Source organism: Chlamydomonas reinhardtii, chromosome 1 (assembly GCF_000002595.2).
Source record: "Chlamydomonas reinhardtii strain CC-503 cw92 mt+ chromosome 1, whole genome shotgun sequence".
In the NCBI taxonomy this organism is placed as follows: Eukaryota; Viridiplantae; Chlorophyta; class Chlorophyceae; order Chlamydomonadales; family Chlamydomonadaceae; genus Chlamydomonas; species Chlamydomonas reinhardtii.
Window position 1 is genome coordinate 70,209 of NC_057004.1, and position 19,071 is coordinate 89,279.

The following is a 19,071-nucleotide window of genomic DNA, read 5'->3' on the forward strand; positions in this document are numbered from 1 at the left end:
AGTCAAGAAAGTTGCGCGAGACAACACGCTTCTGGTCACCATCGTCGATAAGTTGGTGTGGCACAGCTTCGGGCCGAGCTATGTAGAAAACATCCGGTCAGCCGGTATCACTTACTGGCTGATAGCGGCTCTGGACCCTGAGACTTCCACTGCGATGGGCGCCCAGGGTATCACGGACCACTGCTTCAATGCGCCCCAGGATCGCATCAATTATAAGGGCTCTGGTGAGCTGTGAGGTTGCTTCGGGCGAAGTGGGTCGGTCAACTATGTATGATTTCGCAGCTCATCGTCACAAAATTGCCCACTAGACCAGTGGGCATGAAGCCCACTAGAGCAGTGGGTCGTGCGTAACAAGTAAATTATATATGCGATAAATACATTGATTATGATGCAAATATATCGTTTTAGTTGCGGGGCGACCAATCGCTGACCACCTGGCCACCAACCCGAGGTCCTGCCGACCTCGCTCGCCCATCGCCCCCCACCCCCCTCCAAGCCGCAACCTTCTGTCGCCGCAACCTTCTGTCTAGCTTTAGGGACACATGGCGAATGACATACGCCTCAGCGTCAGGCGCCAAGACTGGCAGAGAGGCTAGGGGACCCTGCCTAGCATGCTGGTGTCAATGCCCCCCCTCCCATTCGGGGCCCACGTCCGCACTCGGAAAGAGCCAAACGTCATCCCGCTACCGCAGCTTTATACACACAAAGGGACGCATAGGGTGATCGTGGGATAGCATCTGCTGGACAAAGATGAGGAGTGGGGGTGAGAACTGGTCTGGTCTGGGGGTGGATACGGGCAGCATGCCTGCCATACCTAGCCACGGCCCCAGGACCAGGACCCAGGGACCCAGGGACCACCGGGACGTAACCCGATGCCCCAATCCAACACAGCCCCCAGACTTATGATGGACAGGTAGGTTGCGACCGGCGCGGCAGGAATCCTGCGGGGCTAGTGTGAGATGGGGACCCGGTCTGGGCTGGGGGTTGGGTGGGTCAAGTGGGGAAAGTTCGGGCAGCATGCTTGCCGTCCCGCAGCCAGAGCCCAAGTGCTCCCCAAGTGCTCCACATGTGCCATATCCATTTCTTAGGCGCATTCTCATCGGGAGCGTGGGTCTCTGTCCGGGTGGGCCGTACAGGCCGGTCCAGGGTACGGCACGCATGCTGCCCCCCCCCACCCCCCAGCCCAGTCCGGTCCCCAGCGCCAGCCCACACCTGCTCCGGCGGGATCCTGCCACCCCACGCACACCCTGCATGCCCCCATATGTGTAGAGGCCTGTGCTAGCTCGGGAGCATGGGTCTCTGTCCGGGTGGGCCGTACAGGCCGGTCCAGGGTACGGCACGCATGCTGCCCCCCCCCCCCACCCCCCAGCCCAGTCCGGTCCCCAGCGCCAGCCCACACCTGCTCCGGCGGGATCCTGCCACCCCACGCACACCCTGCATGCCCCCATATGTGTAGAGGCCTGTGCTAGCTCGGGGGCTTGCGGGGAGCTACAGTTGCTTTGGAGTCGGGGGGGGGCGCCAGGGGGGGGCGGGCTGGGACACCGTTGACACTCACAACCCCATCACGTACGGCGGCACCAGGCGCGCCCAGTGATTTGGGAGAAGGCTTTGGCCAAAATAGATATCGGGGCGTATCTCAGGGCTCGGGGCGATGGGGGTGTGCGTGGGGTTTGGCGTACGTGTGCATGTGGTGGTGGGGGGGCCGATGGGCGGACCTCGGGTTGGTGGCCAGGTGGTCAGCGATTGCTCGCCCCGCAACTAAAACGATATATTTACATCATAATCAATGTATTTATCGCATATATAATTTACTTGTTACGCACGACCCACTGCCTTAGTGGGCTTCATGCCCACTGGTCTAGTGGGCAATTCTGTGTCGGTAAGATGGATTTCGTGCCGGTGTTCGTGCAGCTGTCGAAGTCGGCACTGCCGGACCCCGTCAGGCAGTTGAGGTCTAGAGCCAAAACCGCATGACCTCCATCTCTTTATAGTCCGCATGGGAAACAATGCAGGGGGCATGGCATTGACACTTTGACAGGTTCGCAGTGCACCTCAGCTGCATTACTCGCACCCAATGACCCAATGCCCCGCCGGCATCACGTGTGCGTATGTGTGTGCCTCAGATACTGCATACCACTGGGGCAGCCACCACTGGAAGCTCACGACATGGAATAAGGTCAGTGGCACTGTGGCAGCACCAGCTAAGCGTCACGAAGGAAGCTAGGCAAACTGTGCATGCCGGAGGAGCTGCTTTGCTTCATTCCGTGTGTACTGATATAGCGTACGATGGGCGGGCCTGCCAGTGGGCACCCCTTTCACCCCCTCCGCGTGCCCAGGACGCACAGCGCACTTACTTGCTCACATGCACACACGGAATCGCACGCTCACTAACATCGCGCACATTACGCATTTGCTCGCGCAATGTCATGCAGGTGCACATCATCAAGGCGGTGTACGAGTTCGGCGTGAACGTGATCCACTCTGACACGGACGTGGTCTGGTTCGGCGACCCGCTGCCATTCTTCCAACAGCAACTGCAGGAGAGACACGGAGGCGACGGCGGCGATGACGGCATCGGCCACAAAGTTCGGGCGAAGTGGGACGCAGCAGCGTCAGAGGTTGGGGCTGCTGGGGCCACCCCCGCGGCTGCGGACGCGGCTGCGGCAGGGTCGTCGGGCTGGTGGGCGCCGCCGCATGTGGCGGTGGCCACCGACTCGGTGTCCACTATGAACCGCCGCGGCGACCGCGGCCTGGAGGACAGCCCGCAGCCGTACGCGCCCATCAACACAGGTAGGTAGGCGCATCATGGCCAGGGCGACAACCAACAACGCGAGGGTGCATGTTTGGACTGCTAGCTACCGTAGTTCAAGGGTGCGGGCAGGTGGGCGGCCCCGCCCACAGCGCGGCTCGGGTGCGGACTGACCCGACTGGCCCCAATGCATGCATGGCAAGATCCATGCATAGCAACCAGCCACCACCATGTCAGCACCCAACCGCCAGGCCGCCACACCTGCACATGCCAACACGCGTGACACGACCCATGCATTGGCCCGCCCGGTTAGCTCTCCCCCTTCCACAGCTCCATCCACGCATCCTCAACCCTATGCACTACACTACACTGCCTGCAGGCATCTATTTCCTGCGGCAGTGGTCGGGCGGGGCGGCATTCCTGGATGAGTGGCTGTCGTGGCAGGAGCGGGACGTGGGTCACGACCAGGTAGGTGCTGATGCGATTAATGAGGCCGCGGGCGGGAGGGGGGCCGTTCGGAGGACCGAATGATGCCTTCTTTGGGAGGGGCCGGACGCGAGTGTCGTGCATGGGGGCGGGTGAGGTCAACTGCTGCTGGGCCTTAGGACTACCGCACCCACACACATTTATGCGCCCTCACCTGTATGTGGGCCTGCCGACACGTGCGTGCACCCACGTACATGCACACACGTGCCCACATATGCACAGGACGGTTTCAACACACTGGCCCGGGGCTTCTTCTTCCACCGCGACCCCGACCTGCGCCTGCCGGTGTTCCCGGATGCACACACTCGCATAACACTGCCCCGGGGCAGTACCAGCGGCAGCGGCACTAATGATGGCAGTGAACGGGACGTGGGCGGCGTTGGTGACGGCAACACGACGGGCGAGTGGGCGGCACCGCGCACCTTCCGTGCCGCCTACAGCAACACCACGGGCGTGTCCTTCCTGCCCGCATCCATGTTCGGCAACACCTACACCTACGTCAATGCGCGGCTGTGGGAGGTGGGAACAGGGACAGGGGGGGGTGCGGGGCTGGGAGGGAGACCGCAGCGGGAGAGGCTGCGGACTTGCAGGGCGGGTGGTCTGCGGCGGTCTTCACATGCATACGGTACACAGCCGACAGGTGTACCATCCTGACATGTATCATGCCCCATGCCTCATGACCCCACCTCTTCGCCACCTATCATGTGTTTCGCAGAAGCTAAAACACCCGCTGTATGCCATCCACTGGGTGTGGGGTGGGAGCACACTTGAGAGCAAGCGCCAAAATATGCGCGATGCCATGAAGTTCCACGATGAGCCCGACTACTACACCTCGCCAAACCTGGTCACCTTTGACCTGGACCTGCTGCCGGTGCGTGCATGCCGTACGGTTTGTTGTGCCATGCGAATGATGCGACCAATTCACCCCCATTCACATAATTCACGCCGCCCCTACGTACCGCCGCGTGCGCCCCTACTGCTCTGGCGCCCATGGCTCGATGCAGGTGCCGCCCACCTTCAACTCCTGGTTCAGTACCGAGCACATGATCCGCTTCCACGTCCAAGCCGCCAATTATCAGCTGCAGCAGGCTTACTACGCCTTTGCCATCGCGCTCATTGCCAACCGCACGCTGGTCATGCCGCGGGTACGTACGCGTGCGGTGGATGGGGCCTTGAGTGCTGGGTGCTGCTCATATGCATTGTACAGCATACGGCGGTATATATGGACGAGTGACCCTGTTCGTTGTCGGTCGGGCATGCACAAGCACAACGCAAGATGGCTGCTCTGGTGATTCAGGCATTCCCCTGTTTTCATCGTGCAACTGCTGCAGTTCCAGTGCTACTGCTCTAAGAACTGGTACCAGACGCAGCAGTGCCGCATCAACTTTGAGAAGGCCACCACCTTCCCCTTCACCTGCGCGCTGAGCCACGTGCTGCGTGTGAAGAAGCTGGAGGCCGGGTTCCGGCTGCCCGACAACACCGAGTACAGCGGCCACCGCGTGTTCATCCGCGAGTACTCATTCCTGGACAACCCCAAGGTGCCGGACAGCCTCAAGGTCAGTACGGTAATGGGCGGCATGCACAGGCGTTGACTGGCTGGCTGGCTGGCTGGCTGGCTGGCTGGCTGGCTGGCTGGCTGGCTGGGTTAATACGGGTGGTTACTTGTGGGCGGATGATGGTTTCTTTGCCGCACGCTAGCTGACGTGCACCTCACACGCCTCCATGGCCGGCCCTGGCCTCACCGTTGCTCGACCGCCTGTTGCACTCCTGCGTCCCCGCTCATGCAGAAGTCATTTGTGGAGATCGTGCCATCCCAGATGCCGCGCGCCGCCAACCTGGGCGCGGACGAGCTGGTGGTGTCGGTGGAGCCGGCGCCGCGCGGCTACGGCCAGCGGGTGACTGTGGCGGCGCCGCTGGTGGACCGCGAGCTGCGGCAGGTGCTGGGGCGGTTCAAGGGCGTGCGCGTGCTGCACTTCCCACAGCCCGCCCGCACGCTGAGCGGCTTCAGCACCTACGCCACCTGGGAGCAGTACGACGCGGAGATTCAGAAGCACGTGGCCTACTGGTGCTGCCGGGCACCAGGCGACATGAGGGTCGGTCTGCTCCTGTTGTGGTCGGGAGGCAAGACGTAGAGGTTGCTTCCCCAGTCATGTGTCTCTGAGGGATGTTGCGGGTGGTACACACTGCTGCTTTCATATTCCAGGGGTGCCTTGATTGCTGTGTCACACGCCCACGCCTCCTTGTGACCTTATGCCGCAGGCCTACAATCTGACGGAGCGGCTGCAGCTGGTGGCGCTGCCGCCCGAGCGCTACAAGAGCCTGCCGGCGCTGACAGCAGCCGGCGATCCCACAGGGGCTCCGGCGCCCGGCAGCAGCAGCTACCTGCATGAGGCACCGCCGCTGCCGCCCCGGGCCGCGGGCGGTCGGCCCTGGTGCGACGGCGTGGTGGCCAGGCATGTGGCGAGGCATGGGCGGGCGGAGGGGCGGCTGGGCGAGCTGCTGCAGTGCATTGGGGACGATGCGGGCGGCTGAGGCTGCAGCGCACCACAGGGGGGGGGCCTGAGGTGCGCAGCGCACGTCGCCCGTGTGCTGGATTGGCGAGTATCGAGCGAGTGGTAGAGAAGTGGGGGACGAGGCACGTATCCATTTGCATGACCGGCAGAGTCGTCGATCTATCCATTCAAACTTCACATTTGAGCTAGCGTGGTAGTTGCCGTGTGCCGGCGCAAGACCCGCCGCAGTGGTGAATGTGTGCATGACCGCACTAATTCACCAACCCTACCGCGGCCTAGTGCGTGCATGTGCGACGCCGCCTGCTGCATTTGACATGCGCACTGCCTCTTGTGTGACAGCTTAATGCACATTTCCACAATGATTTGCTTGCATGGTTACTTGGTTTACGTACGCGTACATGCATACCTACTCATGTGTACAGACAGCATTGCAGCAAACAGAGAGCATGCGGGGCGGACGTGACGCTCACGCAGATACACTGGACAGCCAACTACTTATGACGCGCACGAGCGAGGGCGTGTATGGGTTCAATCCGTTCATGCCTATATTCATGTTCAAGGTGGAGAGATGCCAAATAATTCGGCGATACGGTATCGAGGCTGCTGCGGAAATCTGACGTGCTTTATGGCGGTGGTAGACGACGTGGCAGGGAAAGCCAGGGAAAGTACGAGGCCGTTGCGGTGGTTGGCGTGCGGCGTGTGTTGGCATACGGTCCGGCTAGGCACATGCAGTCAGGCGGTGATGAGGAAACGCGCACAACCTCTCTGGCGCGGCACCGCGTAGTGGCGCGTGCCCCTTATACACCTTTATTTCTTCTGCGGCCTGCCTGATGCGGATTTGAAGTGGATCCGGTGCACTTGCGGCCTGTGCGTGCGTGCATCCATCGGCGTCCCATACCGTGATACATTTTGAGGCGGGTTCGTTCGGGCTCAATGTGCGCTGCTGGCCAACTCAATCGGACGCGTCACGCGTGGCGACGTGCACGGCGTGCGTGTGTTCATCCATACTCACGCGGGTACCACTCTGGTCATTTGCTGTGTCCAAACTTTGACAGCCTGGTAGACCCCACAGGAATCATCTGACAAGGCCGCCAGCATACCTATGGTGCGGAGCTAGACAGATGATTCCTGAAAGGCCGTACGGCTGCAGCCGTGCATGGGGTGTGCAGTGGGACACGCAAATAGTTTCGTCGTGAAAACTAAAAGCGTGATAGCGTGATGGATAGTGTACGCACAGTGTATGCAGGATACGCAATCGCCACTGTAAAAAGAATAGGCATCAAAAAGTTATGTGCACAATAGTCCGGGGGGGTGCATGCTCCTAGCCAAACCCGCACGCTCGGAGGGCTCTGGGAGTCGCCCGAGGCAAATCCTACCGCAGTATTTAGACGCCGCCTTTTTGTAGGTACATAACTTACATCATTAGTGGACATTAGCGCTCGGCAGAGGACAAAACATGTTGGCCAGGGCTCAAGTCGCGAAATTGACCAGAGCCCATATCTCGCATAGGCGGTATTTTGGGCCTGTATCTAGTGCCGTCTACTAAGGTTCACCTATATATGTCATCCGGACAGCGTAAGGCGAATTCCAGTAAGTCCTGGCGAGCGCGAACATTTAGCATTTCGACTTCGGCTCCCGCGCGAGTTTATGCCCGGAAATCATTCAGGGACCTTATTATATGTCATATGATAACATTTCGGCAGTCTAGGGCATTGGACACACGCAGTCCCTAGGGACTTGCCGGAGTGGTACCCGCGTGTCCATACTGTAGTGGAAGCGGCTCAGTATGGCTAACTCGCAAGCCCTTGACACTTCCACATAAGCCAATTCTCGTCGTATGTCCCGAAGCTTGGGTCCGGTCATCTGATGGCTGGTGCGCTGATCAAGGCGCTGGTCGGGCGGGGCCACTCAGCGCATCGACCTTCGGCCGCGTCTGTCAGATGAAGACCGGATCCAGCGCTGTCGGACATTCCGACCTCGCACCTTGCAATTACGATAAACATTGTTATGGAAAGCTTGATATTTAAGTCATCGCGCAAAGTTCAAGCTATACTTCTCTGAACTTTGACTTATATTGCGAACTCCTCGGTGAATGGTGCTAGCCAGTAAACGCGAAGCTTCACGAAATGTCGGGCACGTCCAGTGTCCTGTGGACGCTTCTGGCAACTTGCACGCTCGTGCAACTTGCCAGCGGTGACCTCGCCTCCAACGCGGGCTCGGTGACCGACGGCCTCAACCGCTGCGCACCGCCGGCGCGCGAGCGGCTGGCTCCGCTGGCGCTGCGCGGCACGCTGCTGGTGACCGCGGCGGATGGGCCGCTGTGGTCCTTCTTCGGCTGCAGCTGGGTGGGGGCGGTGCGGCAGGCGGGCATACGCTACTGGCTGGTGGCGCCCACGGACGCGGCGGCGGCGGCTGCTGTGGAGCGGGAGGGGTATGCGGCGGGAGGGCGCTGCATCCTGGGCGGTGCCGCGGCGCAAGAGGCGTCACAGGCGGCTGGAGGAGGCGGGGGAGGCGGAGGAGCAGTCAACAGCGGCAATATGAGCGGCAGCACTGAGGGCTATGTGTGGCAGAGCAACGCGTGGAAGCGGGCCACATGGGCCAAAGTGAGCGCTGGAGAGCGGGCGGGCGGGCGGGCTGGGGTGTGCAAGTTGCATACGTACATGCTGTGGCGATGGACGCGGGATGGCTACAGGCCAAACCTGCGTGCGCCACATTTCATATCTCCCCTCTGTAGCTCACCGGCTGCCCGTACCTCCCCTGCCCAGCTGCCCGGCTGCCCCCATGCATGCTTAATGCACTCCCCCCTGTGGGCGCCCCTCCCCCCCCCCACACACACACATACACACACATACGCACGCCTGCCCGCGCGTGCAGGTGGGTGTGGTGGCGGTGCTGGTGCGGCTGGGCTTCCACGTGCTGTACAGCGACATAGACGTCAGCTGGGCCGCAGACCCCCTGGGGGGTGGCGGGGCGGGGGCGGCGGGGCGGGGGCCAGGGGGGCGGGTGGTGGCGGTGCAGCAGAGGCTGCCGCAACCGCAGCCACAACCGCAGCCGCAGCCGCATGTGGGGGTGGGGGCGGGGGCGGCTGCTGTGCGCGGCCCCACCCTGCTGTCGTTCGTGCTGCTCCTGGACCAGCTGGCGACCATGAGCGGCGGCACCAGTGACAGTGGCAGCAGCAGCAGTGGCAGCGGGGCTGGGGCGGGTGCGGGTGCTGGGGACTGGCGGCAGCTGCTGCCTGCTGCGCTGTTCTCCACAGACATGCTCACCACCACAAACCCCCCGCCGCCGCCAGAGGAGGAGGAGGAGGCTTGGGGCGTGGGGGCGGCTGATGCAGCGGGGCCACAGGGGGCTGCAGGGGCAGGGGCAGGGGCAGGCCTCGACAGGGCGGGCGCGGCTGGGGCGGTGGCGGACCCGGGTGTGGAGCTGGCGGGCAGTCCGCACCAGGGCCTCAACACAGGTGTGTGTGTGTGTGTGTGCGTGTGCGTGTGTGTGTGTGTGTGCGTGTGCGTGTGTGTGTGTGTATGTATGTGTGTGTGTGTGTGTGTGTGTGTGTGTGTGTGTGTGTGTGTGTGTGTGTGTGTGTGTGTGTGTGTGCGGGAGGCGGCGGGCGGGGTGGAGGGGGGGCGGATGATGGCAGGGGCGGGGGGATGCATCCCGGCAAATGCCTGTGGCCCCCCGCCCAGCGCCCCGCCGCAAATGCGCTGTGCTGTGCTGCCATGAATACTTGTGCGTGTGCGTGTGTGTGTGTGTGGCTGTATCTGTCTGCGCAGGCGTCTACTTTGTTCGTGCGGGGCCGGCGGGTTCCGAGCTCATGCGCAGTTGGCTGGCGGTCAAGCAGGGTGCGTACGTCACGCCTAGGTGCTGATGGGGGTGGATGGGAATGAGGGAGAGGAAAGGGATAGTCCTTTCCAACCCCAGCTGGGGTGTTTAAGAGTAATGGGGCCTCGCTTGCCGTCAGCTTGCCCCCGTGCACGCGCCCCCTGTATGGGTCTGACATACACCGCATACGCCGCACTGCCGCAGTCAACGCACCGGTGCCGCCGGGCTAGCCCCTGCTGGAGACCACCCCCCACTCCCCACCCTCGCCGCGGCCCGCCCCTCCCCTCCCCCAGCCGGCTTCAGCGGCCACGACCAGCAGGCGCTCAACCTGCTGCTGCGCGGCGACGTGGTGGCGGCCTGGGGCGGACACCCGCTGCCCACAGGCTACGTCCGCAACAACGCCTCAGCCACGGCCGCAGCCTCCACGGCCGCCGCCGCCGGCGGGGCTCTGGGCCCGGGCCGGCTGCTGGGGGTGCCGCGGCAGGTGAGCCGCCGGCAGGCGGAGGAGGCGACAGCAGAGGTGGCGGCGGCAGTGGCGGCGGCAGTGGCAGGGCAGACGGCGAAGGCGGGTCAGGGGCACGGAGGTCGTGGCGTGCCGGGCTCGGCATCGGGCTGGGCCTCGGGCTGGGCCGGCCCTGGCCTGCTGGATCAGGGTTTGGATCCGGCGGCGGCACGTGCCCACACGCTGCGGCTCATGTCCGCACTGTACGAGGCGGCGGGCGTGCCGGGCGTGCCGGGGGCGGCGGCGGGGCCGGTGGGGCCGGAGGGGCCGGGAGGCGGCTGGGGTGTGGTTTTGGGCTGCCTGCCGGTGTCGTCCTGGAGCCACACCTACGCCTTCGCCACCACCCGGCTGCACCAGGTGGGCGGGCGGGAACCATGTGGGGGGTGGGGGTGGGGCGGGGGCAACACACCGTGCATCCAGGCGCGCGCAGCTGCACCCAGGGGCGCTGCGGAGGGGGGGGGGTTATTGGGTACACCCCTCGCTGGGTGCGCCTAGCGGTACTGGCCGATGCGCGCCATGTACATACACACGCACTCTTGTTCTCCTGTTCACAGTCTTTGCGCTTATTAACACACGCGCACATGCACCTGTTCCAGGTCCGGCGGCACCCGCTGTACGAGGTCCACTGGGTGTGGGGCGGCAAGACTCTGGAGAGCAAGCGCGCCAACATGCGCGACGTGCTCGCCTACTGGGACACACCCCAGTACTACTATCACCACCCCTACCCCCACCACAGCCCCAGGCAGCAGCAGCAGCAGCAGCAGGGGGAGGAGGAGGAGGCGGGCCGCCTGCAGGGGACAGCAGCAGCAGCAGCAGCAGCAGCGCCGGCCAGTGGCAGGGGCCTGCTGACCTTCGAGTTGGAGTACCCCGAGGTGCACGGAGGGGTGGGCGGTGGGGGCAGCCCCCCAGAGGCGGCAGGCGCAGCGGGGGGCGAGCTGTAGGGGGGGGGAGTTCATTCCTATTTTAACTGCACAACTGCCAGCCCAGAACCCATAGAGCGCAGAGAAGAGGCATGTACGGCCACGGCCATACCAGTGCCTCAATGAGGCCATAGCCGCACACCTCCAGCAGCATCCGGAACTAACACATGCCTCCCCTCCCTTAACCCTTATTCCTCCCCCCCAGCTGCCGCCCGGCTACAACTCCTGGCCCGAGGCCCGCACCGAGGACATGGTGGCCACCCACCTGCACAGCCTCAACAGCCAGCTGCAGCAGACCTACTGGTGAGGAGGAGGAGGAGGAGGAGGAGGAGGAGGAGGAGGAGGAGGAGGAGGGGACGGGGGTTTCGCCGTGGGCGAATGGGGGGTGGGTGGGGGCGCCGCTGCGAGCACCCGCCCCATGCCCGGCTGACACCAGCGCTCACCGCGCCGAACACACATGGCCGCCTCTCTCCTGCCCTACGCCCCCCCCCCAATCCCCATGCCCTGCCTGTCGCTACGCGCCGCCGCCCCTGGCTCCGCTCATTCAGGGCCTTCGTGTTGGCTCTGGCGCTCAACCGCACATTGGTGCTGCCGCGGGTGGGTCGCCGCACGACACCCATGAGTACGACACCTGAAATGTCTCCACGTACAAACCTGGCTCTGTACACACACGTGCACGGGGACTGTGCACACGTCACTTCACCCCGTCATTTAGTATGGTCCGCCCCGCCCTTACCTCCGCCCCTGCCGTGCCCTGCCCCGCCCCCTGCCGCCCCCGCCATTGACGTCGTCCACACCCCCAGTTCCGCTGCGCCTGCGCCCGCAACTGGTACAAGACCACCGCCTGCCGCATCACCGCCGAGCGCGTCACCACCTTCCCCTTCGACTGCCCGCTCAGCCACGTACGCACCGTGCAATGTGTGCCCGTGTGCCCGTGTGCCGGTGCCGGTGCCAATGGTGGGGGGTGGGGTGGGGGGCGGGGGAAGCTGAGCGCCTTCGCCCCCAGAGATCCGGCGGCGGGCCGCACATCGCCTCCCTCACCACCCTCTGCCTCTTCACACGCACCCTCCGCCTCTCTCCCCACCCTCCCCTCCCCCTGCCTCTCCTCCCCCCCCCCTGTTGCATTGGGTTTGGTTTAGTTTGGGCTGGTATCCACAACCCCTCCCTCCGGCCCTCTGGTGCAGGTGCTGCGCGCCAAGCTGCTGGCGGAGGGCCAACTGCTGCGGCTGCAGGAGCCGGGGGCAGGGGCGGGGCCGGGGGAGTCAGAGGGGGCTGGCGGCGGCGTCGGAGGGGGCTGGCGGGTGCTGGAGGTGCGCGAGCGCTCCTTCCTGGACAACCCGCGTACGGCATACCACTTACGGGTGAGGCATGAGGCGTAAAGATGGGGAGACGGGGCGGCGGCAGGGACCCGCACCCACGTCCACTTGTCCAGTAGTACGGCAGCCGGGCGCAGCAGTGATGGGCTGCCTGCCGCCGGAGTGGAGCAGTGGGCGCATGTCAAATGGGCCGCATCTGAGCGCACGCGCACCCACCCACCAAGCTGGTTGGTTCTGACCCGCCCCCCTGACCTGTTACGGTCCCTGTGGCCCCCACACCCTACACACACACAGCACTCGCGGCGCACCGTGCTACGGCTGGCCGGCGGCGGCCAGCGGGGCGACAGCGGCGGCGGCGGCGGCGGCCAGCACTACACGTCACGGCCCACCGCGGCGCTGCTGCCTGTGGGCTCGGCGGCGCAGCAGGCGGCTGTGGGTCTGGGTCTGGCTGTGGCTCTGGCCGCACCGCTGAGCTACCTGGGCCTGCAGCGCGCGCTGCTGCCCCGGCTGGCGGCACTGCAGGACGCGGGGGAGGGGGAGGGGGGCGAGGGCCCAGGGGCGGCGGCGGCGGCGAGCTCAGGCCCCGTGGCCCCTCCTCGCCCTCCTCCGGGCGGCTGGGTGCTGCACGTGCCCCGCCCCGCCTCGCTGGTGACGGGCTGGGCGGAGGCGGGGGAGGCGGGCGCGGCGGAGGCGGAGGCGGCGGGCGCGGTGTTTGACTCGGGCCTGCGCCGCGTGGCCGCCACCTGGTGCTGCCGCGCCTCGGGCTCGGGCCTGCCGCGCCGGGAGCAGCTGCAGCCGCTGCCGCCCGCCAGGCGCCGGGGGGCACAGCAGGGCGCGCAGCTGGCGGGGCACGGAGGCACGGGGGAGGGGAGAGGCGGCGCAGATGGCGGGGTGGCGGGCGTCGGGTAGGAGGCAGGGCGTCTGCAGCGGCGTGCGGCCGTGAGGGGCAGCAGGTGACGGCAGATGGATGCGGAGTGCAGGTTGAGGTGCAGCGCAAGTGCAGGGAGAGGATCGAGGCAGTGGAGATCTAGGACAAGCAAGAGCAGAGGGGATGAAAGACGAGTTCCCGTTGTGATGGCTGAAATCCCGACCCGCCAATCCCACAAGGCTAGGCAGGGCAGAAGTCGCAACTCGCAAAGCATGTGCGCGGTTACTTGGGTGGTAGCGGGGCTGTGTGGCAGTGTGGGAATGATGCCTGAGCGCTGTGGACCCGCGCCCCGCGGGATGCAGGATTCAGGAGAGCGCTCCTTACAGTCTTGCATCTCACAGTCATGTAGGCTTACGTTCGGGCCGCAGCACAGCCAACCCGTTCATTTGCTTCAGCGGCAGACTCGTCCCTCGGCGACACACGGCCACTGCGCCGGAGACCAAGCAGACAGAGGCGCCCCCAGTCCACCACGGCACCACACAGGCGCTGCCACGACAAAGCAGCGCCTCGCCGTGTGACCGTGTGACGGGCCAAGCGGCCGCCCGCTCCCTGATGAGGGCCTGGGGCCCCACCTCACTAAACAGGGCTCCCGGCTCGGAGCACATGAGCGCCGGCTCGGCCGCTTCCTGTAACAGCGATTCCTGCTCTGGCAGGCCTCCTCGTGCCTCCTCGGTGACAAGCCCCGCCCCATCCGCCTCCCGACCATCCGTATCGCTAACATCTGCATGTGCGCACTTTTGCCGCAAGGCACTGGTGCCGCACCCCTGCCGCAAGTGATAAGTATTGGACAGCACACACCCAGCCGCCTCTCGTTAGCCATCCCGCCAATTTCTCCCATCCTCTACAGCTACAAGTGCAACACAACATGCGTGAAAATGTCTTGTACAGCTGCCTACCCGCCCGCCGTCCATCCCACGTGCCTCCTAGCACTGCCTATTGCCCTCCCTACCGCCGCTGTTGGTAACACACGAGGCGCCCTGTCATACACACAGCAAGAGACTCGGCACAATGTCAAGCATACGCGCGCTCTGTGATGACCAACATGTACACACGCGGCACAGCGCTATCACCCTCAACCCGCATCTCAGTGCCTCAGCCTCAGTGCCTCCACAGCTTAAGCACGCGGTCCTTGCCGCCGCTGGCCACGCTGCCGCCGTCGGGGCTCCAGTCCACCGTGAACACCTCGTCGGCGTGGCCGGGCAGGTCCACCTTGAGCTTGCGGGTGCGCGCGTCCCACACCTGCAGGCAGGGGGAGGGGAGAGGGAGGGAGGGAGGGAGCCGGCCATGTAAGACGGACGGAGGGGAAGGAGGTGACAGGGCGCAATGGGTGAATGGTGTGCGGAGCCCGCTGGCCAGCGCGGGCGTCGCGGGGCGTGTAGTAGCGGCCGGCTGACCGCATCGCCAAAGTGGCACACGCGCGTCCGTGCCAGGCCGCACACGCAGCAGCACCTGCCTCTTTGCTCCACACAAACAACCACGCCCCCAGCACCGGGACCCCCCCCCAACCCCCCGCACCTTGAGTGTGGAGTCCTTGCTGCCGCTTGCGAACATGCGGCTGTCGGCGCTCCACGCCACCTGGTACACGGGGCCCACGTGGCCGCGCAGGGTGGCCAGGAAGGTGCCCTTGGCGCCGTCCCACAGCTTGACGGACTTGTCGAAGGAGGCGGACAGGATGAAGCGGCCGTCAGGCGAGAACACCACCTGGGGGGAGGGGCGGAGAGGGTGTGCGTGTGGGTGTGGGTGTGGGGTCAGGGCAGTGGGAACTGGGTAAGAGCATCAAGGACAGGTGGGTATGGGGTGGAGGAGGTGGGGTTGCGAAGTTAGGGCAGTGGCAACAACGTCCAGCGGAGTGGGGTTGGGGGTGTGAGAATGCGAATCCCGAGGGGCCCTGCCTGTCCTGCCTCCTCCGCCCGCCCTCTGCTGCCCCTTTGCCTCTGTCCCCCCCTTACACCCACCTGGTTGATGAGCTGCACGTGGCCGGTCATGCGCGCGATGGGCGTCTTGCCCACACTGGGCTCGTACAGGCACAGCGTGAAGTCGTCGGAGCCGCTCACCAGCCGCTCGGGCCTGTGCGTGCGGGGGGGAGGGCGGGGGGGGGGGCAAGAGGGCGCAGCAGGCGGGCAGGCGGTGGGGGCATTGGTGGAGGTGGTGGGCGAGGCGAGGGCATTGGGGTCAAGTGCCAGTACATGCGAGAGATGCATCATCCGTGGGCAGCTAGTGGCCGTGCGCACTGGGGCCACACGTGACATGACGTGACGTGGGTGTTTTGCCTGGCGCCTGTCTGGCCCGTACCGGTACCCACTCACTTGCCCTGTGTCGCCTCCGCGTACCGCTCAGCCGCCTTGGCCCGAGCCGCCTGCGCACCAGTGGGGAGCGGCCACGGGGCCAACCAATGAGCCAAGGCGGCAGGCCTTATACAGCCTGGCCAGCAGCACAGTTTCACTCAAGGCGCCAAGTAGCCCTCTAGCCCTCTAGCTCTCAGCCCGACCCCTCCCCCCAGCCCGCCATGCACCGCCCCACCTCTACGTCTGCGGGCGCCTTGCCGTTGTGGTCGAATGCGCCGGTGCGCAGCGCGAAGCCGCTGCTGAGCGCCAGCGTGTTGACCCAGTGGCCGTGGCCCTTGAACACGCGCACCAGCTTGCCGTCCGCCTCGTCCCAGGCGCTGATGGAGCAGTCGCGGCTGGCGCTGTAGATGAGGCCCTCGCCGCCCCACAGCACAGCCGTCACCATGGCGCTGTGGTTGCTCATGCTCAGCACGCAGCGCCGGGTGGCGGCGTCCCACACCTGCAGGCAGGCCGGGAGGGGGGAGGGAGTACGGAGGGGTTGAGGGGGGTTTGCAGGGATGTTTGGAAAAGCGGTACAGGATGCACTGAAGACTGCAGACGAAGGGGGGGGCCAGGTGCAGGAATCCCTAGGGGGTCAAGGGCGGGTGCACGCATGTATGACCATATCCATGCCTTACGCCCCACACTACCAGCCCACACCACCAGCCCACCGCCACCAGCCCACTCACCTTGGCCCCCGAGCCCAACGCCGCTGCATGAAACTGCAACGGCGCCCGCCTCTCACGCTTACCCCCTCCACTCCACTCCACACTCCATACCCTTTGTGTCACACCCGTGTGCCACATCCCACCTTGACTGTGTTGTCCTTACTGCCGCTGACGAAGCGGCTGCTGGGCAGCGCTCCCGGCCTGTGCGCGGGCTGCCAGGACAGCGAGGTGATCCACTTGGAGTGGCCGCTGCAGGCGCCCAGCTGCCGCCCGCTGCCGGGCTCCCACAGCAGGATGGAGCCGTTCATGTCGCCGCTGGCCACATACCTGCAGGGCGAGTAGGGGGCGAACAGGAGGAGGAGCTGGTGGAGGGGGATGACGCCGCATGGCCGCACGGAGATGGCCACGTGGCCTGGTGTTCAACTCCTGTCCACCCTCGTCGTGTCCAGCCTGCCCCTCCCGTCTGTGTCAACGACGGCCGCGCGCCCCTGCCCTGCCCTCCACTCCAGGTTCCCTCGGCCGCGCGCACTCACTTGGCGTCCGGCGACCAGGCCACCACCAGCACCCAGTTCTTGTGGCCCTGCGCAGTGAGAAGTGACAGTTCATGTCAAGGGTAAACAGGAACGGGACGCGCCCCTGCCCTTCCACCCTTCCGCCCCTGGCTTCCGCCCCCCACCCCCCCACCCACCCCCACCCACCACCGCGGCACCCCCACCTTGCACTCGGTCTTGGGCAGCTGCGTGTTGAGGTCCCACAGCCGCACGGTGGTGTCGCCGCTGCCGCTGGCCAGCATGGTGCCGCAGGGGCTGAACTGCACCGTCAGCACGGACTCGGAGTGGCCTGGGGGCGGCAGGGTCAACAGGCGAGCAGTGCGCGGTGAGGCGAGCGGTGCGCGGGTGGCGCGGCAGGAGGCAGGGAGGCCAGAAGCTTGTCGGTGGGGGTGGGGCCCCCCCAGACCAGGCCACCTCAGGGACAGGCCGTGTGTGCATGTGCGTACGTGGAAGACCCTCTCCTGCCCCCTGCGTACTTACATGGGAACACCCTCGCCCGGATGCAGCGTAAGCACAGGTGCTGAGCCCGCGTGCCCTTGCCCACCCCCCCCCCCCACACACACACCCTCCCCCCAAACCAGCCCCATCAGCCCACCAGCCCAGCCCACCCCGCTGCCCCTGCCGGCGCTGCCTCACCCGGCATGGAGGCGGTGCACCGCGCCACCGGCCGCACCCGGAACACCGCCTGGGGCTGGTAGGTGATGAGCAGCGCCTTCTCCACACTGATGCCGCCGGACCGCAGGTGGGAGCCCAGCTCGCCCAGCAGCTCCTGGCGGGGGAGGGGGGGGTAGGAGTGAGGTGGGGTAAGGTGAAGTGGAGTGAGTGGAGGAATGGGAGTCGACTGTCCAGGCGTGGGCTGGTGCTACCCAGCTGTGCTGTGCTGTGCTGTGCTGTTGGCCAGCACGCAAGCGGAGCGCCTCCCCCCGCGCCTGGTGAGCCCCAGGCACCATCGTTCCAGCCAGCCCCTGCCTACCCGCCCACCTCACTTGCGTGTGTACGCGCCCGCATCCTCAGCACCGCCCTCGCGCGTCCGCGAGTGCGCGCGCTGGCAAAACCTTACCCACCCTCAAGCCCACCCTCAAGCCCCACCCTCAAGCCCCACCCTCAAGCCCCACCTCAAGCCCCGCAACCGCCTGCGTCAGCCCGCTGTCCCCCGCGGCCTCTTCCCGCAGCCGGCCGCACCTGTTCCTCTATGTAGAAGGAGTAGGGCAGCTTGTCCTCATTTGACAGCAGCCCGTTGAGCAGCGTCTCCAGCTGCTGAGGCGTCACCGTGTGCGGGATGTCCAGCTGCGGGCCTGCAGGCGAGACAGCGCCAGCGCCATGGGGGCAACAGGGGCTGAAGGTGTTGGTGCTGGCGGTGTGTGGGGCAGGGGCAAGGCCGGGTAGCGGTGGTGGACGCTGCGCAGCCGAGGCCAGCGGTGTGCAGGTCACGACGAGCACGGAGGGCAGACGAGAGGCCTGCCACAGCCCTTCGGCCCCTCAGCGTTGAGCATTTAGAGCCCCGCTGTCCCCCTGTCACCGAGCTAAGCAGCTCATAATCACAATGCCCAACTTTTCAACGAGTAACAAGCGTGCAGCGCGCGTAAGGGCATATGGGGTTCTTTGCGCACCTGTTGTTTCACCCGTTGCTGATTGGAACTGTACAATGATACTTGCATCAGTAGGCGTTTCCTCCTCTTTCGCCTTGCCCGCCTGCTCGCGCCGAGCTATTTTTTGTGGCGGCTCAGTCATTTCACTGCTGCTGCTCTAATAGCGATGTAAATATGCACGCGCAAATACCACAAGCTGTAATAACAAACAACAGAGACGTGCAAAGATAGCGACGACGAGGTTTCAGTCTGCTCAGTGTTGCGATTGAATTGTCACAACGAACTCTCTGATAAGTGACTTTCGAACCAGCAGCTCCGATTGCATAGTGTCTTCGCGCGAAAGTCTAGCTGGAAGCGGAATCGTCGGCGATCGCAATGATGGGCACGGGCGACAATGTGCAGTTAATGGCACAGTGTGCAGTATGTGTACAGCAGTGTCAGAGAGGGGCATTAGCCTGAAACTTGCAATTCGGAACTCGCATGATGAATCCCCTCCACCATAGAAGGTGCACCCAAGGGTGCACCCAGCCTGCCGCGCATGAACAGGGGCGCGCACGCCATCATACACCCCTGGATGCGCCGAGATTCAGCACGGGCGCCGAGAAGAACATGCGCCCTTGGCATGTTAGTTGAGCGACGAAGCAGATTGAGCGGGAGGGTCGGGCTGGCCCGCAGGGGCTTCAAGCGCCAACGCGGTCGACACGCC

General features: G+C 65.0%; 3 protein-coding genes across 3 annotated transcripts; 2 read left to right on the forward strand and 1 right to left on the reverse strand.

Moving 5' to 3' along the window:
- Window positions 1-37: 37 nt before the first annotated feature.
- CHLRE_01g000500v5 (uncharacterized protein) lies at window positions 38-7,027 on the forward strand. The gene is made up of 10 exons (XM_043058076.1): window positions 38-224; window positions 2,124-2,176; window positions 2,433-2,790; window positions 3,129-3,217; window positions 3,458-3,754; window positions 3,951-4,106; window positions 4,240-4,380; window positions 4,567-4,791; window positions 5,023-5,328; window positions 5,495-7,027. The coding sequence occupies exons 1-10, from the start codon at window positions 155-157 to the stop codon at window positions 5,765-5,767; spliced, it is 1,968 nt and encodes a 655-aa protein (XP_042927990.1). The 5' UTR covers window positions 38-154; the 3' UTR covers window positions 5,768-7,027.
- A 130-nt stretch (window positions 7,028-7,157) lies between these two features.
- On the forward strand, window positions 7,158-13,509 carry CHLRE_01g000550v5 (uncharacterized protein). Its single transcript, XM_043058077.1, has 10 exons — window positions 7,158-8,351; window positions 8,623-9,205; window positions 9,519-9,587; window positions 9,861-10,426; window positions 10,666-10,941; window positions 11,195-11,292; window positions 11,538-11,586; window positions 11,793-11,891; window positions 12,174-12,350; window positions 12,600-13,509. Exons 1-10 carry the CDS (start codon window positions 7,875-7,877, stop codon window positions 13,212-13,214), a joined length of 3,009 nt encoding a protein of 1,002 aa, XP_042927991.1. The 5' UTR covers window positions 7,158-7,874; the 3' UTR covers window positions 13,215-13,509.
- A 32-nt stretch (window positions 13,510-13,541) lies between these two features.
- CHLRE_01g000600v5 (uncharacterized protein) lies at window positions 13,542-18,737 on the reverse strand. Its single transcript, XM_043058078.1, has 11 exons — window positions 18,387-18,737; window positions 17,959-18,071; window positions 17,413-17,545; window positions 16,941-17,065; window positions 16,759-16,805; window positions 16,369-16,552; window positions 15,754-16,017; window positions 15,540-15,589; window positions 15,189-15,300; window positions 14,749-14,934; window positions 13,542-14,472 (listed from the first exon to the last, which is right to left on the reverse strand). The coding sequence occupies exons 1-11, from the start codon at window positions 18,505-18,507 to the stop codon at window positions 14,332-14,334; spliced, it is 1,476 nt and encodes a 491-aa protein (XP_042927992.1). The 5' UTR covers window positions 18,508-18,737; the 3' UTR covers window positions 13,542-14,331.
- Between the last annotated feature and the right edge of the window lie 334 nt (window positions 18,738-19,071).